The sequence below is a fragment of the Solenopsis invicta genome, chromosome 5 (assembly GCF_016802725.1).
Source record: "Solenopsis invicta isolate M01_SB chromosome 5, UNIL_Sinv_3.0, whole genome shotgun sequence".
In the NCBI taxonomy this organism is placed as follows: Eukaryota; Metazoa; Arthropoda; class Insecta; order Hymenoptera; family Formicidae; genus Solenopsis; species Solenopsis invicta.
In genome coordinates this window covers 4309042-4335783 of record NC_052668.1, presented here as the reverse complement: position 1 = coordinate 4335783, position 26742 = coordinate 4309042, and the positions used below count along the sequence as shown (strand labels likewise).

Here is a 26742-nt window from a genome sequence, read left to right as displayed (position 1 = left end):
CAATGTTTAATATATTAACCGTATATATCGGATTAATAACTAATAGATAATAGATAATAGATCAATAATTTGTTAAAAGAGAAAAGGAATCGAAAGAGGAATTTTCTGAACCTTTTTTAACTAGTATCTTCTCCACGAACGACCCCAAACTGATGTGCAAATTCGTCCTTTTTGAGGCGGGTCGGAGGTAAGCTTTAGCAGTGCTACATCTCAAACCATCCCTCAAAGTAGCGAAAGTATGCGTGAAACAAGTCTGATTTGCACCATTCACATCGCACACTTTGTATCCCAACTCTTCACCGGAGTGAATGATATAATTGGCCATTGGTGGAATATACTTAAAATGTTCCACTGTCAAGTATCCGTTTTTTCCGTGATAAGGCGAGTCGATGAGTTCCTTAATTCTGATATCTTCGGACTTCTTAAAAAACGGTAGAATGCTCTTGTAATCCCATCCCACGTTACCGAGAGTCTCCCAGGAATCGTAGTCCCTTTGATTACCACGAATGTAAATCATCGCATTTAACACGCTGGTACCACCTAATACCTTAACAATGGATTTTAAAATAATCCCTGATATCTTCCTTGATACAACAGCGGGGAAAAAATGTAAATTTCAATAATGCATGATACAAATCGAGAGCGTGTTTAAACTTGAAAAAAAAAAAAATATATATATATATATATATACATATTAATAACTTTATCATTTTAAAAGCCATTTTTTACGAAGCAAAATATCATGCAAATAAATTTTATTGCGCACTTTTGTTTTCTTTCATGCAAAATGATTTCTTCGCTGGTTATATCAATAAGCAGGCTATTTTATGGTGTTAATTCTTCATTATATCAGTTGTCAATTACTGTAAATTCTTTAAGATAATACCTTGCCACGTGGCCACTTGCATCGATGATTATGCATTGCCAAACAATAATTTGGCGACGACTTTGTTTCGAAATCCCAATCCATATACGTATGCTGCAGAGAAGAAAAAGACCAGGGCAAATCGGACCAAGGCACTTCGTCGACGCCGGCTTCAAGCAGAAGCACAGTGCGATTTTTGTCCTCCGACAATCGATTAGCCAATACAGCACCTGCTGATCCTCCGCCGATTATCACGTAATCGTATTGAGCCAACAGTTTTTCCATTAGGATCGTTTGTGGACGATTCTCTTTGTCCGCAATGTCTGGACGCATATTAACAATAAAATATCCCAACATGATGAAGAAAAGCGTCGAAGCTAGAGACATGACCAATAGTATGTGCTACTGCAATGAAAACGTGGTGTTGGATTTGTCACTCGCCATATAATAACTCCATCAATGGAACGCTTACTCTTGCTATATTATTTTACTATTACATTAATATTAACAGATAAAGCTGCTGTAGCTTGATTCATTGCGTGATGTAAATCTATAATTTGTATTTAAGAGTACATTTTCTTAAGTAAAAAAGAAATTTAATTGTTTCAACAAAATATTTACTTTAAGGTAGAGATAGATACAAATTTCAAAAAAAGTTTCGAATTTTCTAATTTTTTATGAAAGTCTTTTATGATATTGAACAACCTAAAATTGATGAATTCAAAATGGTAGGATCAGTAACCGTTGAAAATTAAATCATGTTTGAAAATTAGCAAACAGTTATAGGGTAGGGTTACCGAAATCGCACCATTTTTGACATAAAGGCTTATAATTAAGAAATTATGAGGAATATTTTTAATTTTTCTTACGTTATAATATTTATAACATTTTGTTTTCATTTTTTTTTCAGATTTTTATATATTGTTATAACTGTTTAATGAAGATTTTTAATAAGCCTTTAAATAGTAAGATTTAGGCAACCAGTCTTCTAAATCTCATCATAGATTAGTATTTTGTTTCTTTTTTTTTAAGACAAAACGACACTTTTTTTGCTAGATTCTTTCTTTTCGAGCAAAAACTAGATTAATATTGGAAATAAACACCATAAACTGAATATAATTTCCGTCAATGTTATTATTTTGATAACGTTTCAATAATGTTACAATAACATTGCTACATTACGGTAATATTGTTACAATGTATGTTCTGTATGATTATTATATTGATTTTATACATATAATTTCAATCGAATGGTGTGATTTAAGAGATTAAGACATGGTGCGATTTAGGAGACTAAAGCATTTTGTAAAACTTTGTTTATTTAATTTACAAGTAAGACCACAAAAATATTTGAACTTTATTAATCTAATTTTAATAACATTGTAGACAGTACAAATTATAAAAATCTAAGTTATTTATTTTACTTTTTTTGCAATTAAGCTACGAAATGTGTCGAAAAATAGCAGCAAAGTTACGATTTTTTATAAATATTAATAACAAAATATCTATTGTTCTTAACGTGTTGAGAACAATAAAGCATAATGATAATGTTATGTAGTTCCCAAATAATCATACGAAAAGTGTTTTTATGCGAAATGATACGATTTAGGAACCCGTCCAATATCGGCAACTTTATAGACAACCCTATATAGGGATTTTTCATGTGTGTATCCTCCTCATATTTAACTAAGAATATCTTATTAACTATAGCCGATATAAAAATTCCTTTTTAGGACACAAAATCTTAACAATATTCTTAATTTTAATTGAAATAAATCAGATCACGTATTGTAATTATAATATAACATAGTACGTGAAAATAACTCGTTTTTGCAACTTTAATTGCAAATTTCTCAAAATTGTGACATGATGGAGTGGATTGAAATTTGGAATGTTTTCTGAAATAATTTTTTTAAAATCTTTATCTAGTTTCTTTATCTAGTTTTGCATACAACTTTTAAGTACCACAAACAAAATACAAAACATTCCGATTGATTGCATGCGTTGAAGGGCACTCTTACGCTTAAAAAATTCACCCTCAAATCACTTATAAAATTCCTAACAGATTTAATACAGCCTCTTTTAAAACATTTATGTCAAAGTAGTTATTCGATAAGTAATTGATTGTAAGTAACTTAAAAGTATTAGGCTCAGAGGATTGAATTAAATGGACATTGCCAATATGGAGTATATTATGCACGATATATTACAGTATATTACACATGAACAATCAAATGTTAGCTTTATATTGCTATTATCTTTATACATGATGTGGACAAAAAGTTCGTGCACTGAATTTTTTCTATCGATGTAACGATACTGTAAGCTTCTATGTTGGTTTTCTAGGGAAAAGTCTTATGAGTCATCAGTGTAAGTTAGATTACAATTGAGTGTGTACGTATTTTTCTATATCAATATTTTGTATAAACAGTTTTTTGTACAATAGAAATAGAACAAGATATTGATGTAATAACTGAAAATAAATCACAAATTTACGAGTGTAATTTAGAATCGAAACGGCAGAGTGAAAAGTGGAAGTAAGTTTGCAAGTCTTGCTGCAGAAAAATGTATAAGAATTGTTCAGAAATCAAAATCACACTCAATGTTTTTTTTTTATATTCGAAGAAAGTTGATTACGAATTTGTTCCACAAGATCAAACAATTAATGCTGTATTTTACGTGGAAGTTTTGAAATATCTGCGTGAATGTGTGCGATCTGAATTATGGACTGAAAAAATTGAACCCTGCATCATGATAATGCGCTTTCGGTCTTGACGCTCATTGTGCGTGAGTTTTTTTGCCAAAAGTGTCATTAGTGATTACTAATGACCACTCTTCTTATTTGCTCAATTTAATCCTTTTTGTTCCCTAAAATGAAAATGATTATGCGGGGTGCACATTTTGAGGATGTGGAAAGCATCAAACGTGAAACGACATGAACTTCTAAAAAAGACTTTTGAAAGATCTAATTTTGGAGGACATGCAATACTTTTCACCAATGGAAGAAGCTTTAGGCCAAGTGCATTCAGAAGGAGAGTGCTTTTAAAGTGACCACGTTCCTGTTTCGGAATAATTAAAATTAAATTTTTGATAAGCTCAGTGTACGAATTTTTTATTCATACTTTGTACATTTAGTTGATTATAGTTTTATTACTAATTTATAGTTTACATTATCTGTATAATAAATTTTTAATGCTGTAGTCTATATGCGGAAGATTTATGTATATGTACAATCGACAATTAAGAACATTTCAACTTGTTTCACAAAATTGGCTAAGAGAGAAAAGTAAAATAAGATAAAGACTCATATTTCGCGTGTATTTCATAATTGTACTTCATAATTATACTGGGACACGTAACCCGGCGCGCATGGGGGAAAAGAAGAGGGTAAATGGCAAGTTCGCACACTTAAGAAGAGACAATAAAGAAATTAAATACAGATTAAATCCAGTGTTGGATTTCTTTGAATTTGTTGCGTCGCAGTTTTTTGTTAAGTAAGGAATTTAAAATAATCTAAATAACGAGCAATTTTAAGCAAAAGTTGTTGAAAAAAATATCTAATTTAGTCTCACTTAAATGAGTACAAATAGACATGTTTTGACTCTACTGATTGTAACATTTTCTTCAGCGTTAGGAAAAAGATAAACGAACAATGACTAATTCAACATTCTTGCAACATGAAAAAATTCTGAAGCCACGAGTAAATATCACACTATCACGCAGGGCCGAATTAAGACTCATGCCGCCCCTAGACATCTCTATTAAATCTTTGCCGCCCTTATTCAACCCTCAAGTATAACGTAAATTAATCAAATTTTATATTCTGCAGATTCTACTTTCTTCTTATATTATTTTATGTAAAAGATTGCAAGGATTAATTATATAATTATAAATGATAAAATATTAAAACATGTAAACTGCGTATATATAAAATTATGTAATTTAAATTTTCAATTTGTATAGTTTTATTAAAATATTTTAATAATATAGTAACATGTTGTCAATGTCAGGTTTGACCTAAAGTTAATATAAATTTTATTTTATTTAAAAAATTTTAGTTGATTGCGTCAGTCACAACTTAAAAAAAAATTGTTTTACAAAATGCCGCCCTTCTAAATTTGCCATGCCTAGACAATAACTTAAATTAGGCTTGGGAGCTAATTCGGCCCTGTTATCATAAAAATTATGAAAATTATAAAAATCTGATTGAAAAATGTAATAATTACAAAATCATAAGGCTAAATCAAATGTCAAACAATAATCAGGAAGAATAAGATACAAAATTGAGCAATTGCTCTAGAAGGTTCATCATGGTGTTTGGTGAAATTGCCAAATAGAATCTTCTCTATTAATTATATTATATTAATATTACTATTCCGGCTTAATGACTATTTTTCAAGTCCGACGAATATTTGGCGCGCAGTTTGAGTTAAAAATTCTAAAAATTAAAAAATATTTTTGACACTTATAACAGGAAAAGGGGAAGATTTGTCCAGGATGTTTCTAAAATAGTTTCTATTTGTTTTGTCTGAGCTATTTATTCATAACACAACCTAATGTAAACTAACTTTAATTAAAGTTTATTTAAAGTAGCTTTGAGTAAAGAGATAAAAAAACACTAATGCAAGTAAAAACAAATTAAACCGTAGGGAATAATTAACATTTCACATTATTACAATTATTTATATAAGCATAATTTCACTTACGTTTTGAGGCGCACGCAGCACTCCGTACCACGAAACATGTCTTAATGTTTTCAAATTGAATAAAAGGCTAATTATTTGATAAGAAAAATGCGACAATTACGCTATCTTATGATTAAGATGTTCAATCAGGAATACAGAAGATCAGTAATAGAAGAAAGAAATGTATTACCAATGATTTTTCAGAAAAACAAACTTTGCGGCACTTAGTATCACGGCGCGCCCACTTAAAGGTTAAAAAATATCAGTAAAATATTTTGTAAAAAAGTTATTTGTTATGTTTTACTTACGGTTTTATTATTTAAAGTAAGTTGCTTAACTATCACAATAAAAATACGTTTCTTATTAATGAAACAATTTTTTTATTTTTTTCAATGTTTAATTTCAAATATTAGTGAAAAACTTTTAAATCTACATCATTCAGGTCCAAACAATTTATTATAAATCAGATTTTTAATGCGTCCTGTTTAAACATATAATTGCTTAAATCATCATTGTATCGCGATAAATAAAGGAAAAATCAACATGATTTTATATTCAATTGATAATCCTATAAGGTTAACTGTGGTCCAGCAGAAGTGCTAATCAATTACTATAAAACTTTATGTCTAAAATTCATAGATATAATTAAGAGTTAACCTTTAAACACATAAGTGGGTCTGGAAGACCTTCCCGAAAAAACTTTACCTTTGTGCCATTTTATTTTAGTTAAGTAATGAAGTTGGTCAATCGTAACACCGATAGAGGAGACTTCAAATTTTTTTTCCACTTAGCTCGAATCTTTTTTTTCATTTCGTCTTCACACAGTAAGCGATCGAAAATCTAGGGGAATTTTCAATATGTGTTTAAGGGTTAAATACATAAATGTGATTTAATTCACAAAAGCAATTGTGTGATTTATAATATTATGCCTGTATTAACTATGTTTATAATATTATACAATTGGCATTAAATTTCTGAAATTGAATTGATATGTCATTACATTATGTTGGCACTTTGCTTATGGATTGAACGTTGCTTTTATAGAGTGTATAAAATGGACTTCTTGATTATTTTGAAAACTAAACATTTTTGAAACATGACAAACATTACAATTTTTAAAAAAACTGTTGCACAAAATAGCAAAAAATGAGTACTTGCATAGGGTCTGTCAGATCCATGTGTGGGGAGCTAGGGTTAATTAACATACAAACATTTTTAAAAGTTAATTATGAGGATCTTTTTTTACGTTACAAAAATCACTCTTAGTAAAAGGATTAAAGATTAAAGTCAATCATCTCATATAACCTGATCTCATGTAACATAGGTACCTCAGCTCATTCTATTAATCATTATTTAAGTAAATATTACACAACGACTCTAAACTATTAGTATATACAAGCGCAATATATTTTTATGATTTTTCAGTGATTTAAAAAAAAAAATATTTATTGTAAAATTTATATTTATAAATATTTAATAATAATGTTTCTTTAATATCTGGTCGGATACTAATTGTAAGATATGTCCGGCTACTGAGACATTTACTTAATCTACGAGAAAAAAGCTCTGATATTAGACTGACTTAATATTTTTGCTGTTATATTGTTGTCAACGATAGTTATTAAGGTCCATTTGGCAGTGACAGTTCGATCTTTCTTCAGAGAAAGAATTCAATAATTATTTAAAAAATTTATAAAATAGAGTATTTAAAAATGAGATGCAAGACAAAAGAAACTTGATGAATATTAAATAGATTACCTTGAAGGTAATTCCTTAAATTAATTTTTTATTAACGATAGTTAATAAATTGTAATAATCACATTTGTTGTAATTACCGTTATTCACACGAAACTGCTCAATTTTTATAAATGTCAATATTGAATCGATAATAAATTTGAATTTTAATTACGGTGCAACTACACGGTTGATTTGAAATCCGAGTAGAACTACGATAGTCGCCTGTCTCGCTTATTTATAATCTGAGAAAAGTAAAAGACAGAGTTTCCTGCGAAAACTTTCCATTACTGCTCTAAAAATTATTTTTAAAAGGGGAAAATTTTATCGATGTACAAAAATAAAGAAATAATCTATGATTATACGAATGAAACTCGAATATTTATTTTGTCAATGTCGAAGTATCGGACATTTACTAAGATTAAAATTCAAATTCATAAACGGTATACCCAGTATAGTCGGTTGTAACGTTCTAATTTAAAAGAATGCATACATCTACATGTCATACGTGATATCGGACTCTAAGTATTCTGTCATTTTACAAGCGTTCTTTCTAAAAATGTATGCATTAACATAATATGATGTGCAGGTTCTATTCTTTTATCCTAAAGATTTTTAAAATTTATACACAGAGAGAAACGTTTTTTATGTTCAATATTTGTTTACCTTATATTTATTTCACAGATATAATATAACTTTAAATTAAATAAGACATTATTTTATTGAATGCACAGATTTTAATTCTGTTGCATTAAATTATATTGTTTGGCCGAAAACAATTATTTGAAACAATATTTTTCAATAACATAATGTTTTTTATTACATTAAATAATTTTTTGTTGTTATGTACATTTTTCGAAAGAAACTATCATAAGTTGATTAAATGATTATGGTTTTTTGCAATCCAAGCTTTTTTGATATGACCAAATGTGGCAAACAACATGGAAATATAATAAAAAAATAATTAAAAAAAGGAAAAGTAACTAATGCACATATGCAATGGTGAAACCAATAAAAATACAACAAAAAAAGTATTATATAATATCATGATTGACTTTAGAACAAGAAACATAGAGATATACTTTCATCTGACCAAGGGGTGATTATTTACGTTTATTTGCGGAGAAGAGATCAGCTCTACGTACACTCGTACTGATTTGTTCTTATTTGTGAACAAAGAACGAACCATCTTTTTGTTCCTTTTTTTACATTGCCCTATGTTCAGTCTAGATAGACTATGTTTATAACACTCCGTAAATTGCCTCATGAGGTCTTTATTCATGTATTACTGCTAACGAGACAGCTAATAACTCGTGAACACATAAGTAAAAATTTAGCACACAAGGGATATAAAGCCATGAGGTGCTAAAGTCATTATAAGACCAAATCTAGCCATAGACATAAAATAGATTTAGCATTAATTACATACCTAGTAAACAAAAATGGATTCAAAATATTTATTGTAAAAAGATGTATAAAAAGAGATTTCAAAAATAACAAAGTTGGATTTGGCAATGACTACACGAATCTATGTTTATCCAATTAAAATTCTAGAACTCCTTGAATCCGTATTAATTCATGAAGTGTGATTGAAATTACGGGATTTCTATTTTTTCAATCAAAAAAGTTATGTGAGCCACATATATGTGCCAAACATTCAAAAATCTATATCTTCCAGATAAATAAAGATAGCAACTTTTTCCTGGACTTACTTTAAAGATAAAAAAATAAGATACTTCACAAAAAAATCAACACTCTTAGGAGTGTCCCTTTTTTATTTGTATACCCGGTGAAAAAGTTTACACTATATATACATATATATATATATATATATATATATATTGTATATATAGCCTTGGCCAAAATTGTAAGGCATAAGATACCTTATATTTTTCGAGTACTTTTAACGGAAAGAATTGAAACAGAAATTCAGATGTAAATTATCCCTTGCCTCAAGATCCTTTCTTTTAAAATGCATTTTATAATGCCAGTAATCAATTTGAAATAATATAGAAAAAAACATTTTAAGTAATTACAATAGATGTAGGTACCTTATAATTTTGGCCAAGATTGTATTATTTGAAAAATCAATTACATTTTTTAGTTTAAACATTGGTTTGATTATGAAATAACAATGTATAAACTTTGGATTTAAGAAAATTTGTTAAATTAAAGAAACATTTCTTTCTGTGTAATAAATTAGTAAAGTCCATATGTCAATTTTTTTCTGTCTTTATCAACGACACTAATGATCCTGCATTATAATCACACAATGTCGTCACCCCAGGCGACAAACGAGGATAAGCACCCTAGTCGTTTTTTATTTTATTCACTAGGTGCTTCATCAAACCTGCTCTTCCACTTCAACCAATATTCTTTGATCATGTCCGCGCCCTTTTCCGCAATCATAATGGTGGGAGCATTTGTATTACCGCTAACGAGGTTCGGCATGATCGAGGCATCGATCACGCGAAGTCCAGTCACACCGTAGACTCTGAGCTGTGGATCAACGACAGCTTCGGGATCCCAATAAGGTCCCATTTTACATGTGCCAACTGGGTGATAAATAGTTGCACTGTAATACCTGATCATACATTCCCAATGAGCATCCGTATACATTTCTATGTGTTTACAGCCTGGAAATTGTTGCGAGTTCAATTCGCTTCCGAATCGTCTGAAAGCGTTGGTCCTGCTCAAAGCTACGCTGATCTTTACTCCCTCGACCAATGTAGCGATGTCCTCTGGCTCCTTGAAATAATTCGCATAAATGAGAGGATAATCGAACGGATTTGTACTGCGCAGCTTTATTACGCCGCGACTCTTTGGTCGCAGCAACATAGGAATCACGCTCCATGTGTCTTTGTCATTGATCGGTCCGAAAACGGCGTCGTAAAACTCTTTTGTCAACCCATGTACTTTTCGTATCTGCGTACCACTGTCTGAATTAGTCGATCCGGAAACGAAGTGCAGCTCGATATCGGGAAAATCTAGCGAAGCATTCGCATATTTAGTGTTGACGAAGGCGATACCTTCCACACCACCGAGAACAGTAAGCGGTCCATCACCTAGCGCAACATACTGCATCACCGCTTGGGCACTATGCAGTCGTTTCTCTACCATAGAGATTTCTTTGTTAACCATGAAAGTGAGTCCCCCCAAGCCCACGTGGTCTTGAAGATTATAGCCGACCTATGAACACACCGACGCAGAAATGTAAATAAATAATACGAAAAAATTGCTGAAATTCGAAAATGCTACTGATTTATAAAATTATTATGACATATTACGTATTCATTTATTTAAGGTAAATGAAACAAACATGTAGAAATCTCCAGAGAAGCAAAGTATTTACTTAAACTTTGTAAATTTTGTTCAAATTTTTCGGAAATTTTAAAAAAAATTATTCAAAATTTTAAGTAAAATTACAAAATTTAAAAATAAAGATTTGAAATAAATTAATTTTATTATACGCGCGTTTCTTAATATTTCGTAATTATAAAATCACAAAGAAAAGTTATTTTAGTTTGAAATTTTGAGAAAGTATTAAAAACAAATAATGTGAATGATACAATGATTTGTAATATATGGATCTGACTGCAGAAGTACAGAATTCGAAAGTTGGTTAAACACACGACTCTAATTTAAAACAATGTATTGCCTTCTATTCTTATTGATTTTTTTTTAATCTCATGAGTTACACGAAAAAATACACGAATATACGTAGATGTGCAACATCTTTATCGCAAATCGATTGTCGATATTTTGCTTTACTCGTATAAAAGAGGTCAAAGAAACAATTTTGTCTGAAAGAGGGATAGATTTAAATTTAAAAGTAACATTTCTTAATACTATTAAGATCCCAAAATTTTTAACAGTAAAGAAATTCCCTGATAATTCTAAATTTTTTCTAACAGCAAACACTCTGTTAAGAAAGGCTCGGAAATGGAGAAATTTTTACACTAACTTTGCTGTCTTGAATCACGGGAATCCCAAGTTCTCGCAAATGGTCCTTTGGTCCTATTCCTGAAAGCATAAGAAGTTGCGGAGAGTTTATTGCGCCACCGGCCACGATCACTTCCTTCTTTGCACGCGTACGAAAGACTTTGCTCTGAAACTCCCTGATAAACTCTACTCCTTGAGTGTGTTTTGTTTTAGGATCTATTAGCACCTTGGTTACGTGCGCATGCATTGCTATGTGTAGATTTTTCCTGAGTCTTGCCGGTCTGAGAAAGGCCTTTGCACTTGAACAACGACTACCGCGCCTAATAGTGCCCTGAGCAATCATAAAGCCGCTTTGAAACTCGCCGTTAATATCGCGATTTTCGTAGCCCATTTGTTGACCAGCCTGGACAAATGCCGCCGCTAGGGGTGTATGCCACGGTGCTTCCTGAACGGTCAATAATCCGCCATTGGCATGATATGGCGTGCGTACTAAGTATGGATTCTGATTATCCTCGGACTTTTTGAAATAGTGCAGGACATCACGTGAACCCCAGCCTGGATTACCTTGCTGCTCCCAAATATCATAATCACGTTTATTGCCTCTTAAATACAGCATATAGTTTAGCACGCTCGAACCCCCTAATACCTTGCCTCGAGGCCAATTGCAACGGCCGTTCTCCATCGCTACAAAAATGTTATAATATTACAAAAAATATAAGCTGCGTAAGTAGAAGAAAAGAAAAGACAAACAATGGAAAAATTGTGCACCTAAGCAGGCGTCGCCTTGTGGCTCTGTCTTATATTGCCAATCCAACTGACTTAATTGTAAATAACCTGCAAAAATTGGCACATCCGAGATTTCATTTTCGTCACCGCCTGCTTCGAGCAATAATACGTTCCAATCCTCGATTTCGCTTAGACGGCTGGCAACTACGGCTCCTGATACAGGAAGAAAAAGACAAGATACGTGTCAAAGGAAAGATATTTGCTTTCGTATTACAAAAATAATGAGAATTTCGAACATACACGTACCTGCACTACCGCCGCCTATTACAATAAAATCATATGAGGGCAAGAGCATCTCTGATGGCAGGTCGATCGGTGACGCTTCATTATCCAGAGCTTCGTAATGAAAATAGGCAAGTGCCGTAGCAAGAATCGGAAAAAGCAATGAAAGTCCGCTGCTGGATGCCGAAATTAAACTATTCGTCAAAAAGCTTTCGATGCTCATTATTTATCCTGCTTCTTACCGAAAGATTTCTTCTTACTGTAATATGTAACACATGTACAAAGGATGTTAATTTTTAACTATTTTTTGGTTGGAAGAAGTTTTGAAATGTACAAATAATAACGATAGATAGAAGATTTTAATGACAGAGCAAATAGTGAGACTTCCTCAGTGACACGTTTTAAATAAAAGATTATTTATTGTTTAATTGTTATAAAGAAAAGACATATACATTGAGTGCCATATATGTAAAACTATTCAAAGCCGTATTTTTTTATACACACGCGCGCGCGCGCGCACACTCACACACACACACACACCCCACACCACACACACACACACACGCACGCACACACAAACACACACACACACCCACACCCACATATCCACACGCGCGCGCGCACACACACACACACACACACACACACACACACACCTGACAACGTCGAAACGAATCCTATAGAAAACGTGGAAATATATAAAACTAAAACTTTCTAGAAACAAAATATAGAAGTTGAAACAGTTGACTCAATAGGTTCAGTCTACAGAGATCTTTATCTTAACCATACTATGGCTGCGTTCGGGAATACACACCGAGTGCCTTGGAGTGTCGTTTTATCTTTGTTGTTCACTGAATGCTAAACAAGGATAAAATGATACTCGGAAGCACTTGGTGTGTATTCCCGAACGCAGCCTATATTTAGTGGAAAACATATCTCGGAGGTGCGCCAGGCAACAGTGGCGAAAGCACGAATACATCATATTAAGTAGAGCCGAATGATTACGTATCTTGAGGAAATATCGAGAACATGGAAGAAATCATGCTTAAAGGCAACGAATTTAATGCTATTACTTTGATTCAAATTATTAAGTAAGATATTTTTGGAATTAAGTAACAAGAATTGTATTCCCAATAAGAACAGAAAAGTTAAAATGTGTTATTGCTTACTACATATTTCTTTCTGGTTATATGAATTTTTGTTTCCGTGTGTGAAAAATAAAAGCTGACGTTTTGTATATCTTTTTTAATAATATATTAAAATATATTAAATAAAAAACAATAGGCATACAAAGAATAACAAAATTTTTGTGATTTATATAGAATAAAAATAAATTAATTAGTAATGATATTCTCTAAGATTTTCCAAGATTACTTTCAGAATCCAGATTTGAAAAAAATTGTAGAAATATCTATTATGTTAGGAAATAAATGTGTTGAAAAGCGCGTATAATAATGAAAACTATTTATATTGCAATTCACTAATTTGTAAACATAACTCTTTGTACAAAAAAATTTTTACTACTTTGTCCATTTATCAAATAACGTAATGACAGGATCTTTTGAAAGAATATCATATGATGCGAACAATATGTAAATAACTCATTTCCTTTTTATTAGATTAAGAGAATTAAGAATATTTTTGGAAAACATCTAAAAGCAATGCATTATGTTGTTAAATAAAGCACCAATAAGCACATTAGAAATTGACAAAGAAGAAGCCACATGATTTGGTCTGAACAATCTGACAATGCAAAGTGAATATTAATTACTTGTAAAACTTTCAAATTTATATTGAATAATTTTAAGGCCAACTCGAAAAACCGTGGGGGCACTTTCACCATACTTATTCCGCTAAGCCTTTTATTAATTTTTAAAAAATTATTTTAAGATCGTGAAAAAACATCCCCATTTAAATGTAGATTTGATCCAATTTTAAATAATCAAATACTCTTCAGAATTCAATTTCTTTTAATTAGATTAATTTTCTTAATCTTTGATATTGAAATTACCTTATTAATTTTTCTTATTTATTTATTTAAATTCTTTAATTTGTCTATAATTTTATCTTTATTCTTTATTTTATTTATTTTACTTATATGTCTTTAGCTTGAATTTATAGAAAAATCTATCGATAGAAAAATTTGGGCATCTACAGAGTATTAAATTAAATAACATTTAAATTGCATTTAAAAATCATATAAAATACATATATACTTTAAAATTTAATATAACATTTATATTTATTATCAATATTTATTAATTTTCTTAAACTAAACCAATTACATTTAATTCTACTTTCTACTACATTCGACTTAAACATTGATTATATACTTTAATCTAAGAAAAATTTAACTAAAACCAAAAAGAGGTAAATTGTTGTTAATAATTTAATTGAATATAATCATCAGATGACAAGCATGAAATGTAAAAATATTTTGAGTCGGAACACGTCGAATCTATCATATCGATATGCCTTGACACGCGTACAAGTTCATGTGTTAAGGCATTGGTGGAACCTAGTGTACATACTATATTATACTGATAAAAATATGATTTGCTTACAAGGGGAAATCTAGATATTATGCGGATTTTGGAAAGTTTAATGTTAAAATATAAAGTTTGGTAGAAGTAGTATTTAACATTCAGGTATCAATGAATTATAGATTGAAATTATAAGAGTTTAAAATTTCAAATGACCACACCTGACAAATATTAGAACAAATATCCGAAACTTCATAAAATCAGTGTATTGTAGTTGTAATCTAAATGTTCTTTCTATCTCCGTTTTACGTGTTCGAAATAGATTGGCAATATCTTCTTTTTTAGTTTATTTACTTCTTAATATTTATTTTTTAAATTTTACTGTCACTTTATTTTATAGTTCTACAAACATTTTAAAAAATTTATTTAAACCTGAAACAAAGTATTAAAAAAATCAAAACACATTAAATTATTTCTTATTAAGATTAGGTTCTACTTTTTTTGATAAAAAAAGAATCGATTTTTTAATACATTTTTTTATTTCTAAGGTCTGTAGATTATGCCTGTAAAACGATTTTGCGGTATTCGAGTTATTTAAGAAGATATTAGCTGCCAAACATAACTGACTGGAAATACGTCGAAAATACACTGATGTGTGTGCAACGTGGTTTAAAATCAAATTAAATTCGGCCAATTTAAATGCTTATGGTGAAAATTTTTGCTTTTCTTAATATAAAGAGCAGCACAGACCCGCGAGGTACATTTTGAAGTTAGATTTTAAGGTTAATTACGCGCTTTTCTTGGAATTTCGGTTTTTCGATATTTCGACGAGGTTATCTCACGAATTAATCAACCAATTGAATCCGGCCAAATTGTACGATAATTAGATACTTTTTATTAGAGGATGGACCTCAAGAAAATTTTGATAAATCAAAGTTTTTTGGTTTATATTTAAAAATTAATATACAAATAAACTTGTAAAAATTCACATATTTATCTTGAACTTTTAGTTTAAAAGCTCTATAATCAAAATTTGAAAAAAGTTTACTCAAACAAAGTAAAAAATTAAAATATAAAAATATCCGTTGTTTTTATTTTTCAAAAAAGTGCTCCAAATTAATTTCGTTCACCTAATTTTAGACAGAAAAAATTTTTTTTAATTTATAAATCAATTTTTATACAGACGATATCAAAATTAAAGTATCACCTATTCTCCCCTAAAAATAAGTGAAATTTAAGAGAGTGTCATTTTGTAAAATATCGTAATAAAATGTTTAAAAAAGAATTTTACAGCTTAAAATCTCTAATTTTGAGATTGGTAAATCTCAAATTAAATAACTTTCTGATTGTTATGAAACTATACGAATGCAAATGGGAATGTGTCAAATTCCAAAATTTTTTACAAAAATTGCAAAGTTCCACAGTGTAAAATAAAAATCGCACGCAATGCGGTTTACAGCATTTGAAAGCGTAAATCTTTATTTATTAAATTGCGCACCCAATGAGTGTAGTACAATTTTTTTCAGCAAGTTATTCAACACTGATGTAAATGATATATCAATTTTATTTAATTGAAGGAGTTATTATAGACATTATCTTAATATATTGTTTTATTTTGTACTATATAACAGTGGTGGGCAACATTTTTAAACTGCTACTTTAAATATCTATTTTCAGAAATAGGCAAATTCTTACAGGCAGTATAATCTTTATTTTGATAGTGCATTATATAATATAATATAATATAATATAATATAATGCATTATATTATATAATATTATATAATATAATGTGCTATTTATATATGCATATTAATGAAATGCATAACCTACAGCTCATGCAAGTTACAAGTCGCAGGTTGTGTATCATTGCTATATAAGATTGCAATAAAGTGAAACACTTTAAAAATATTTTTAGTTTTGTTACATATTAAAATTTTTTTCTGAGAGTAAGTAGTGAAAGAATAATCTATGGAGGGTTGTAAAAATTAATTATAAATATTAAAATATAAGACAAAACGGAGAGAATTAATCCTTAAACACGTAAGTGGGTCTGAGAGACCCCATATGAAGTTTTGAACGCTTGCTATGTGAAGACGGAATGAGATAGGAGTTTCAGACCAAGACGTAAAAAAAGTTTGAAATCTCCTTTTTCAATTGATATAGTTGACCAACTTTTTTGGTCAACTAGAATTCGAACGGCACGGTAGTAAAGTTTTGTTAGGGTCAATGCGACCCATATGGCATAGTGTGTAAGTGAAACTTTTTTTGTGAGTATTTTACATAAAAAAACTGGACAAAATACGTTCAAACAGATCGATTTGCAGATGTTACTCGCATATACTCTGTCTAAAGTTGGAATACTATAAAATGTTGTAGAAAAAAGAGTTTTTCCGAAATATATCATGAAACACATCAATTTTCAATTTTAGACACGATTTAATCAAAAATTTCTCATATTCGCCTTGTTACATAAGTATATTTTTTAATAGAAATGACAATAATATAATTTTTTTTTGAAAGTATGAATCTTTAGCTTTAAAACGCCGTATTGTAAAGTTCTTTAAAGTTTTTTGTTGCAAAGATATGATTTTTTTTTTACAAGTGGATTTTTAGATGCCCAAAAATACCTCATATTCTCCATGTTACATAATTATACTTTTTAAAAGAAACTTTGCCAAATTTTATTTTGGAAGTGTGACTCTTTAGCTTTAAAACGCCGTATTTGAAAGTCCTTAAACGTTTGCGAAGATATGATTTTTTGAAGGAAAAGTGGATTTTTGACCAATTTCTCATTTTTGCTTAATGGTTTTGCTTTCATAACTTCACAATAAATTATTTGTCGGCAATGCCGATTATGCAGTCACACTCCTGAGATTCTGAACTTTCATTAAAAAAAAAAAAAAATCGCAGAAAAATATTGATTGTAATCAAAATTATAGCTTCTCAAAGTTGAAAAAGTTTCCCAGACCCAAAAATGTGTTTTCGTATTTTACAAGATTGGTGTGTTTAAGGGTTAAAGGGATGATAGAATACCATTTATTATGTGTTTATTATATTGTCTTAAAATAACTTAGTAAATATTAATGCAACATTATTCTTATGAACACCAGTTTGTTAGTCCCAGAATTCTATCATTTGACTCTATAGGTGAGAAGATTATTAGATACGTAGAACGAACATAATTTACAATTTGAAAAGAAGACAAAAAGGATGCGTTTGTGAAATATGAATGGGACCGTGGCAAACCTTTATGACATAACTAATGTCATAAAAGGCCTTTTATATAATTATAAAAATATAAATTAATGATCTTTCGTAGATCTCACCCACTAATAAGTGTCACGAAATAAGGTTTTATGAACATTTTATAAAATATATTTTATTTGAAAAGAAAATAATTCTTTAAAATAATTTCTTTGGTTTAATAAATAGCTTTTTAAAACAATTTCTTTGCCTCTAGTAAGCATTATGCAATGTCTACTATAAAATTGTAAAATCGCAAGAATGGTTATAATATTAGTAATGCAAATGGTTCATGATACGTGCTTCTCCCATACATAATATCAATTTATATCCCGAATTCATAAATACGAGTATATTATGTCATACATTAAATTCGATCACATTATTTGAAAATACAAGTCAAGCTGGAGTAAAGTTAAAAAATTAATATCTAACATCTCAAAATTAGGTTAGAAGATACACTTGTAAATATCTCTATTCGCAAAACTGAAATATAACTTTCACCAAAACGCAGCGGACACTAATGAACCTATAACCGTCCTGCAATATCTAGATAGATTGTAATAAAGTAATTGTAACGGTTGCTCTCTTAGAATGTAACACAAATTATACGAGAAATCGTAATATCTCATCACCCTAAATCTATCTCTCCTCTAAATATTCAAATATAAGTTATAAAAATTAAAATATAAAAATATTAAATAATAATAAATTTTATTATAAATAATTATTTTGCTTTCATATTTTTGTTGAGAAAAAATTGAATCTACAGATGTAATTCACGAAGTCTGAATAAATTTAATAATGTGAATTGTGGAGTATCCTGCATAAAAAGCTGCATGTTTAACGTATAAATACGTACATTAATGTAAATAGGGTAACAATCTGATAACTATTCTTTAGCGTCTTTCCATACTCACCTTGTAAGTATGGAATTATAACAACAGAAATATTGCAAGTTGTTACAACATTGCATATTATAGACCTATATTTTAAAATTCTCATTGCTATAAACTTTATAATTATTACGCAGGTCTTTTGCCTTTTTTAAAAAATACACTAAGGTAAATATATAAATTTTAACATATTTTACATTACATATGTATTAAATTTTAAAGAACTATAAACAAATTATAAATAATTAAAATTGTTATGTGATCAGTGGTGCAGTTATGGTGTAGCCATAATAAGTGAGAATCAGTGATCCCGAGTTTAAATATAACGGTCAATGCCGTTAATTTTTCCTATATATAGAAATATATAGATATACTTTAAATAACTTTTATTAAAAGTAATTTGTTAATAAAAATGAATTTAATATTAAATACATAAATAAAAGTATTGTGTATATTTCTCCGATACTGCATTGTCTATACAAGTTTCTGTTATAAATAATTATTTGAAATATTTATGTTAAAGATGCAACTACTTTATTACATTCTACTTTCTATTCCCTGTTCATAGAGTTTTAGGTTTATGATAAATTTTTGTTTTTTTAATATGTTTATTATTAATTATACATAAATATTTATATGTAATTTATATAATTCATAATAGACACATTAAAAGTAAAAATTAATGGTAAATTATATGAATATAAAATAGAACATTAATAAGATATTTATGAACGAATTTAGTCATGCGTTTTATCGACTCAATGACTTACATACATTCACAATATATTCGTACAATTTACAAAACGTCAATACGTCACTGCTTACACATTTGTGTACCGATACACATTTTCTATAAATAACTAAATATAGATTTATTTATTTTAAAACTAAATCTAGATGCATAATGGATACATAATAGATACAATAATATGAATGTCCCTTATATATTTCTTTTATTTTTTATTTTATTGTAAATTTTAAATATGTATATTTTTTTGTAGGATTGTCAAATTTTAAAAACAATGAAATGATGTGAGCTATTAAGCCTGATTAGGTATCTTCTGTTGTTATTATTAAAGATCACCCAAATGAAGGATGGAAACGTACATTTATTAAACAAAAACAAAATTATAAATATTTAATGTTGAATGAGTGCTGTTATTAGTATATTCTTCTAGAACATCGAATTAAACCTTTAAACGAAGAATATACCGATAACAGTGAGTGCTCGTTCAACTGTTGTGTCCGTTAAATACGGCCGTGGTAGTACTAAAAGGAGTGGAAGAATTTTGACCATATTGCTTGATTACCAATCACTCACAAAACTCTAGCTCTAGCAAAGAAAAATTCTAAGGTCTCTAAATTTCAAAACTGTCTTAAATAATGTCTTAAAATACTACAAAATTTTGAAAATAATTGTACAATTAATATACAAACATTCCTGAATTTGTTTATATTATATTGATCGTATTTTCATTAAACTATAACTTAAAATATAACTTTCTAAAGTAATATTGACTCTTATGAGAGAAGAGTTTTAAATAATTTAACAGCAAACAAAATTAAGAATTTTGAAGAACTATTTTGACAGAAAGAATGAAATTTATAGAATATTTTGAAATTAAGAAAATAAAATTTTATTGTATTATTTTCGTGTAAGAATGTGAAATGTTCATGAATTATTCAATCCTCTTTAAATATGACGCCACACTAGTGAAAATATAGTAACAATGATTGTCATTACATTTAAATTATAAACAATTTATTTTTTTCATATCAATATTTATCGATACAAAAATATTTTTAAATTATCATCTTTATTGATTAAATTTTGTTCATTCTGAAGATAGCAATGCTTCTTTGATAAAATATATATGAATAAATACTCATGAAATTCCACTTTTCTCAGTTAGAGGAACTTTTTAAATCGTTCACTTATCTTTTACGAATTTTATTTAGGTTTTACCAAGATTAATCCGCCTGCTACGTTGTAATGTCCACGACTCCAAAGCGAATATTGTAAATACTTGTCACACTTAAAAAATATACAGCAAAGAACTTTGACGAACTTTGAAAAATGTAAAATAATTCTTCTGCTGCGTATTCGTATCCAAGAAATATCTGAGTGAAATTTCTTCGTTGAAAAATACTGATGAATTTGATCAGATCGTTAATACGAAATCAATCGATCGATAAACAGACGAAGTGAGGAATATCCGAACGATGTTACTCGACGAAGAGCAGAGTGATACTGACCGTGACCTTGCTCGATTACCTGCATGTAGTCTACGGGTATCTCATTGAGGAATAATGTATCGGCTATGGCTACCAAGTTCTTCAGTCCCGTAGACACGGCGCATAACGGTCATCGATTTGCCTCTCTCTTTCTCCTTGATTTTTTCTCTTTATTCATCATACTGGAATACCGGTCATCTCCCTTCTCGTTTCGATCCCGTTCTCTTCGTTACTGTTTCCTGCTCGCTCTTTTAAGGATGTATTATTATCTGTTTTTCAAATAGAGAAAAAAATATTTAAAAAAATACATATTGTTCTATTGAATTTAAAATATATAAAAGTTAAATATGTAAAATTTGGCGACTATTTTACCTGTATGAAAAATTACACTAGTTTACAGCCAGAAATTATTTTAAACCAGACAAGATATTTCGTATAGATTTTTGGATGCTGAAAACGATGCTGCAAACCAAATTTCAATAGCACGTTAAATTGCTAAAATAATTGATAATGATTTATAATGTATAAAAAATGGCTTTTTTACGATATTTAATATTATTTTATAATAAGGTTAATATTATCTGAAAATTCTAATCAGATGTAATGAATATATTGTTCATTTGTTATAAAATGCAATTTTTTTATATTTTATTTTTTACCCGTACTACAAAAGATTAAAGTTGGGAATTACTTTTGAGTTAGGGCACAATCAGCAGCTCAATCGTTGAGCGGCAGTGAGAGAAGATTGATTTTATTATTATTTCTCCTCTCTCTCTCTCTCTCTCTTCTACAGATCATGCAACTTTTGTCTGGAACATTTGTTTCAAAAAAGTTGAAGTGAACAGTTAAAATAATATACCTTATACATAATCTCTTAGGATTGCACTGTATATCAATAACTCTAAACTACAAATTATAAATATATATAGGACTTCATCATATACGAAACATTTGTTATCTCAGCAAAATTATACTTAAATCCTTCGTAACATGGCTAAAAAGTAAAACATCAAAATAAAAGAAATGTATGTTATAAAAGATGAACATTTAATACATTTATGACTTCTGATCAGAATTTCAAGAAAACGTTTATCTTTTTTACAAAAAAATGTCAAATATCATAAAGAAAGTTATTTTTTGCATACCTTATTTTGGAAACCTGTTATAATGATGAAAATTAGTATGTAGCATTATATTTTTGTAGTATCCAAAAATTTATTAGAAACATCTTGTCTGATTCAAAATAATTAAAAAATATATTTTTTTGTAAACTATTATTATTTTAATAAAAACTATAAATATGTTCTAATGAAAATATATTAAGAAAATGTGACAAAAATTCGAATTTTTTTATATATAAGTTCTTTAAACATTTAAAATGATTTAAGTAAAGTTTTATTACGATGCAAAGATTAATTGTTCTAAAAAATAAACAATATTTATTTATTTACAGAATAACTGGGCTCAGAATTGCAAATCAAATTTTATATAAATCATCTCAAAAGTATTTATTGAAAAATGGAACTTTTTCTGTTTACTTTTTAAATATTAGTATTATAATAATAGAAAAATAATAAAATAGAGAGATATTTGACCGTTATGAAACAACACAACGTGAATACCTTCTACGGTCGCAGCTAGATCTTCGTACTTGTTTTTATTTGTGTGATTTTATATACCTTCCTCAAATTCAATGAACTGCGTACCGAATTGTTTTTTCAATCATAACACAGCTTTACGCTGAACAAGATTAGGTAATATCATGTATCATTAAAATTGAAATTAATATTAACTCTCCCCCCCCCCCCTGAAAAACTGTAAAAAATTTATTGCGAAAAACATCACCTCAGCCAGGGTTAAAAAAATAATAATTAAACTATATGTATAATTTAATAAAAATGGAATGTTATAAACATAACTTTCATATATGTGTAATTTGTTTAAAGTATAAATATTATTTGTAAAAACGTAATACACCCATAAAAATCATCAATTGAGAAACGCACATGTGGACAATATTTATGAAATACTAAAATGTAATTAACGATAAAATAATTAAAAAAATTGATAATTTTTATTGAGTTTCACTTTTTAAAATTCAAGAAAAAATTTAAAAAGTATTAATTGTTTGGTTCCTTAATTTTTACTGCACGTATACATTGCATAATTTTTTTCGACATCATATACATGTGTAAAATTTTTAATCTTTTTTCTTTTCACTTTTTAACTCTTATTATCTACATTTTAAAAAATTTTGGAAAAAATTTTGAATAATAATTATTTTTAGCTTAATATTATTAATTATTTTCATTACAAGCTCTCAATAAACATAAAATTCTCTATTTTTATTACAGAAATATTATCAAGATCTACAGAGATTTGTCTTAAATAAATTAAAATTTTAATAGTATACAATGACGTATGAGAATAAATTACGTTCATAATGACATTTGTAACGTAATATCGACGAAAAGAATCGCGACAAGTATTTTAAAATTACACGCGATGACGTGACTCGTCTCACGTTGTCTCATGGTTTTCTCGATGGCACGAAGTAACTCGATAACATTATGCTCTCCCCTGCGGGTATAAAGAATTACTCATCCGCAGGACTGACCTACTTATTGTTGTGACACTAGGCGTGCGTTTAACGATCGTTGGGAATTACAAACTAATCGATGATATCGTAGCAATGTGTATCCTAGAAAATAAATCTTTTTTTAACCTGAATTTCTCCCCTCTTCCTTCCTCTCTCTCTCTTTCTCCTCATTCCCTCTTTTTCTATAAATATACAATAATATATTATAATTATTTATTATGAAAGATACTACGTATTAGTGATCATATATATATATATATATATATATATATATATATATATATAGAAAAATAACTCGAACAATAATAAGTGAAAATTGTCCGACAAAAATGTCAAACATTGAGAGGAGTTATTTACTGATCAAAATCTTGGTATCTGATAATGATACATTGAGAAAAAAAATTTAAATAGTATTTATAAATATTTATTTAAATAGTATTAATCAAATATTTTTTGTCAACAGTACATAAATTTTTACTTTATAAGAAAAAATGATCTTTAAATAAGTCTTTCACGTATTAAATAAATATATATTTACATTGCTAATAAACATCTAAGAAGACTATAAAAATTTATTATCATGTGGAGAGGGTATAATTTTTTTATTCTTACCGTATGATCCTAACATAGACTCGATCCATTTTTATCTGCAGTGTTGCAAAATAGAAGTGCTGTGTAGTACCAATTTTGAAAATGGATGTATTAACGGTAGTGTACAGGGACAATCTTACAAAAAAGCCAGGATAGCTGTTCTCAGGTTTCTCTCTGGTTAGGCATAGAAGCGCACTGGTATTACTGGTATTAATGGACAATATTAAGATTTTCATATTGAAATATTTCTTCGATAAATCGATTGTCATTCTAGAGAATTGCTTTCAGAAATATTAAAGATATTATTTTGGCAGTTTGTCTATGAACTATCTTCTAATTAAAGTAAGTTAGCATTTACCTCTTTGTATCTTAAAACTTCGCGGTTATATTGTAGCTCTTTCTAATAAGTAACATTTCGAAGACGGCCACAACGATCAATAAAGCGAGAATGGTAGTGCTTCATTCCACATTAATTTAAAAATTCATTGTATTTCAACGTTTTATTTATTTTTTTTTTTCAAGCCAAAAAATACATCTGAATCACAATAAAGGTTTCAACCTCACTTAGTTTTTTTTAGTCGTAGATAAAAATTAAGAGATATAAAATTTCAATTATAAAAATATATTTGACTTGATAGATCAGTAACCTCTTCGTACTTTCAACTTTCCTAAAAGAGATGCGTTTCATATGAAAACGGTTTTATAGGTGTTTGGGGGATTGTTTTGCTGATTTTAAATTTACTATTAACATTTAAATTCAAAATGGCAGATTCAAGAAAAGACGATCACGAAGAGCTGAAATATCAGTATTTTTAAAAGATGAGTTTAGATTTAATTTTTTTAAAAATATATATTAAAATAATATATATTAAAAATATACATTAACAAATAAAGATTCAAATAAAGCAACAAGTACAAGTCAGGTACTTGGTGCGCAGGAATAAAAAAAATTCCAGGATGTCTTGCAGTTACAACAGTATATTCTGAAATGTTTTTGCTCTCCCTTCAAACCACCTTCAGAGAGCGATAATTCTTACATATATATCTCAATATTCTGCCAATCTTGTAGTCCATTTGGGGTCGCATGAGTGTTCGGATGTGTTTGTTTGTATATAATTTTTGCAAGATTGCTGATGTAATCATTGAATTTTGTGTTGCGTTCTACCGCATGTTTGATTCTACTTTTAAATCTTGGAAGAAAATCACATTAAACCTTTGGAAAATTCTATAATTTCCGAATAGGGTCGTCTGTTCCCCGTGTTTGGACAGAGGGACTTGTACCAGTATCACTTGATTGAATTGAATTCTGTCAATCTCTAAGTAGAAAAATTTCTTTGTGAAAATATGTCAAATATAATACATACAAATTGCTAAGCACAAATATGTAGGACATAATTCCGCTCAGAGTTGGCAATTATCAAAATTTTACAATTGTTGGTGTCAATATTGTTTGGAATTACACAATTAAAATAAATTAATACATAAAAGAAATAAATTAAAACTGACAGTACAGTGTAGACTGGAGATGTGTACATGTTATTCGAGAGATGATTAACGGTAAACGGTACGTTTTTATCATTGACTTTGCAATATTGATACATGTTTCTTCTTTTCAAATTGTATGTTTCTATGACATGTTTCTTTCCTTATCAATGTGATCATTGCGGGTGTCGAACGTGTTTAGGACCGAGATATTCCCGCAAATCTCTTTGTGCGAGTTCATGACATAGTCTATTTTGTATCGCTCCATCAGGGCTTTTCCATGTCCACTTCTCTTGTAGCTGTTTTTGAAAGAATGCAGTATAATTTTTTCTTGCTGAGGGAATCTACTAACATTTGTTTTTTGCAGTATTTTGTGCCCAAGCCGAAATTATCTACATTCAAAGGGTCTGCTGGTAACGAATTGTTGGTTTACGGGAGCTCTTTTATTTCACTCCTACTCTCCGGACTTGTTTGCAAGCCCTATGAGCATTTCCCATTTGCCACAGGAAAACGTGCACAATTTGGGTTACAGATTTTCCATTGGGCAGGTTTTACAATATATTAGAAACTATTTCAGCACAAATATCTGTGTATAATTAAACAATCTTCAAATTGGTTTAAATATCCTTATTTAATTATTTCAAATATTGTGTTAATTCAAAAAAATCTAAAAAATATTCAGATTTTTAGTTATTTCTAAAAGTGAAAAGATTTTTAGTTATTTCTAAAATTTTCCATTTGTTTAAAAACTTTGAAGAATTTTCTAAACATGCTGCAAAATTTATACAGAAATTCTAAAAATTACGTGAAAAATTTTTATTATATTATCAAATAAATAAATTACAATGTGAAAATAATTAAATGTAAGTTTTGTTTTAATACAATAATTGGTGCTATCAAACCTGAGAAACTTAAAAGCATTTATACAGGGTGTCTCAGACCAATGTATACAGATTATCATGATGAGGTAGAAGGAA

At 29.0% G+C, this 26742-nt stretch overlaps 2 protein-coding genes across 2 annotated transcripts in view; one reads left to right on the top strand and one right to left on the bottom strand.

Moving 5' to 3' along the window:
* LOC105194944 overlaps positions 1–21108 on the bottom strand; it is a 29371-nt gene extending 8263 nt beyond the window's left edge. The window contains exons 1-7 of the mRNA XM_039449594.1: positions 20825–21108; positions 12259–12493; positions 11995–12165; positions 11249–11910; positions 9613–10473; positions 887–1267; positions 112–547 (exon numbers count right to left, since the gene is read on the bottom strand). Of these exons, the coding sequence (XP_039305528.1) occupies positions 112–547; positions 887–1267; positions 9613–10473; positions 11249–11910; positions 11995–12165; positions 12259–12457 (2710 nt within the window). The 5' untranslated portion in view covers positions 12458–12493; positions 20825–21108. The remainder of the gene's footprint in view (positions 1–111; positions 548–886; positions 1268–9612; positions 10474–11248; positions 11911–11994; positions 12166–12258; positions 12494–20824) is intronic.
* The window catches only part of LOC105194942 (flotillin-2), a 272683-nt gene that overhangs the window by 144350 nt on the left and 101591 nt on the right, over positions 1–26742 (top strand). The gene's annotated exons all lie outside the window — the stretch shown is intronic.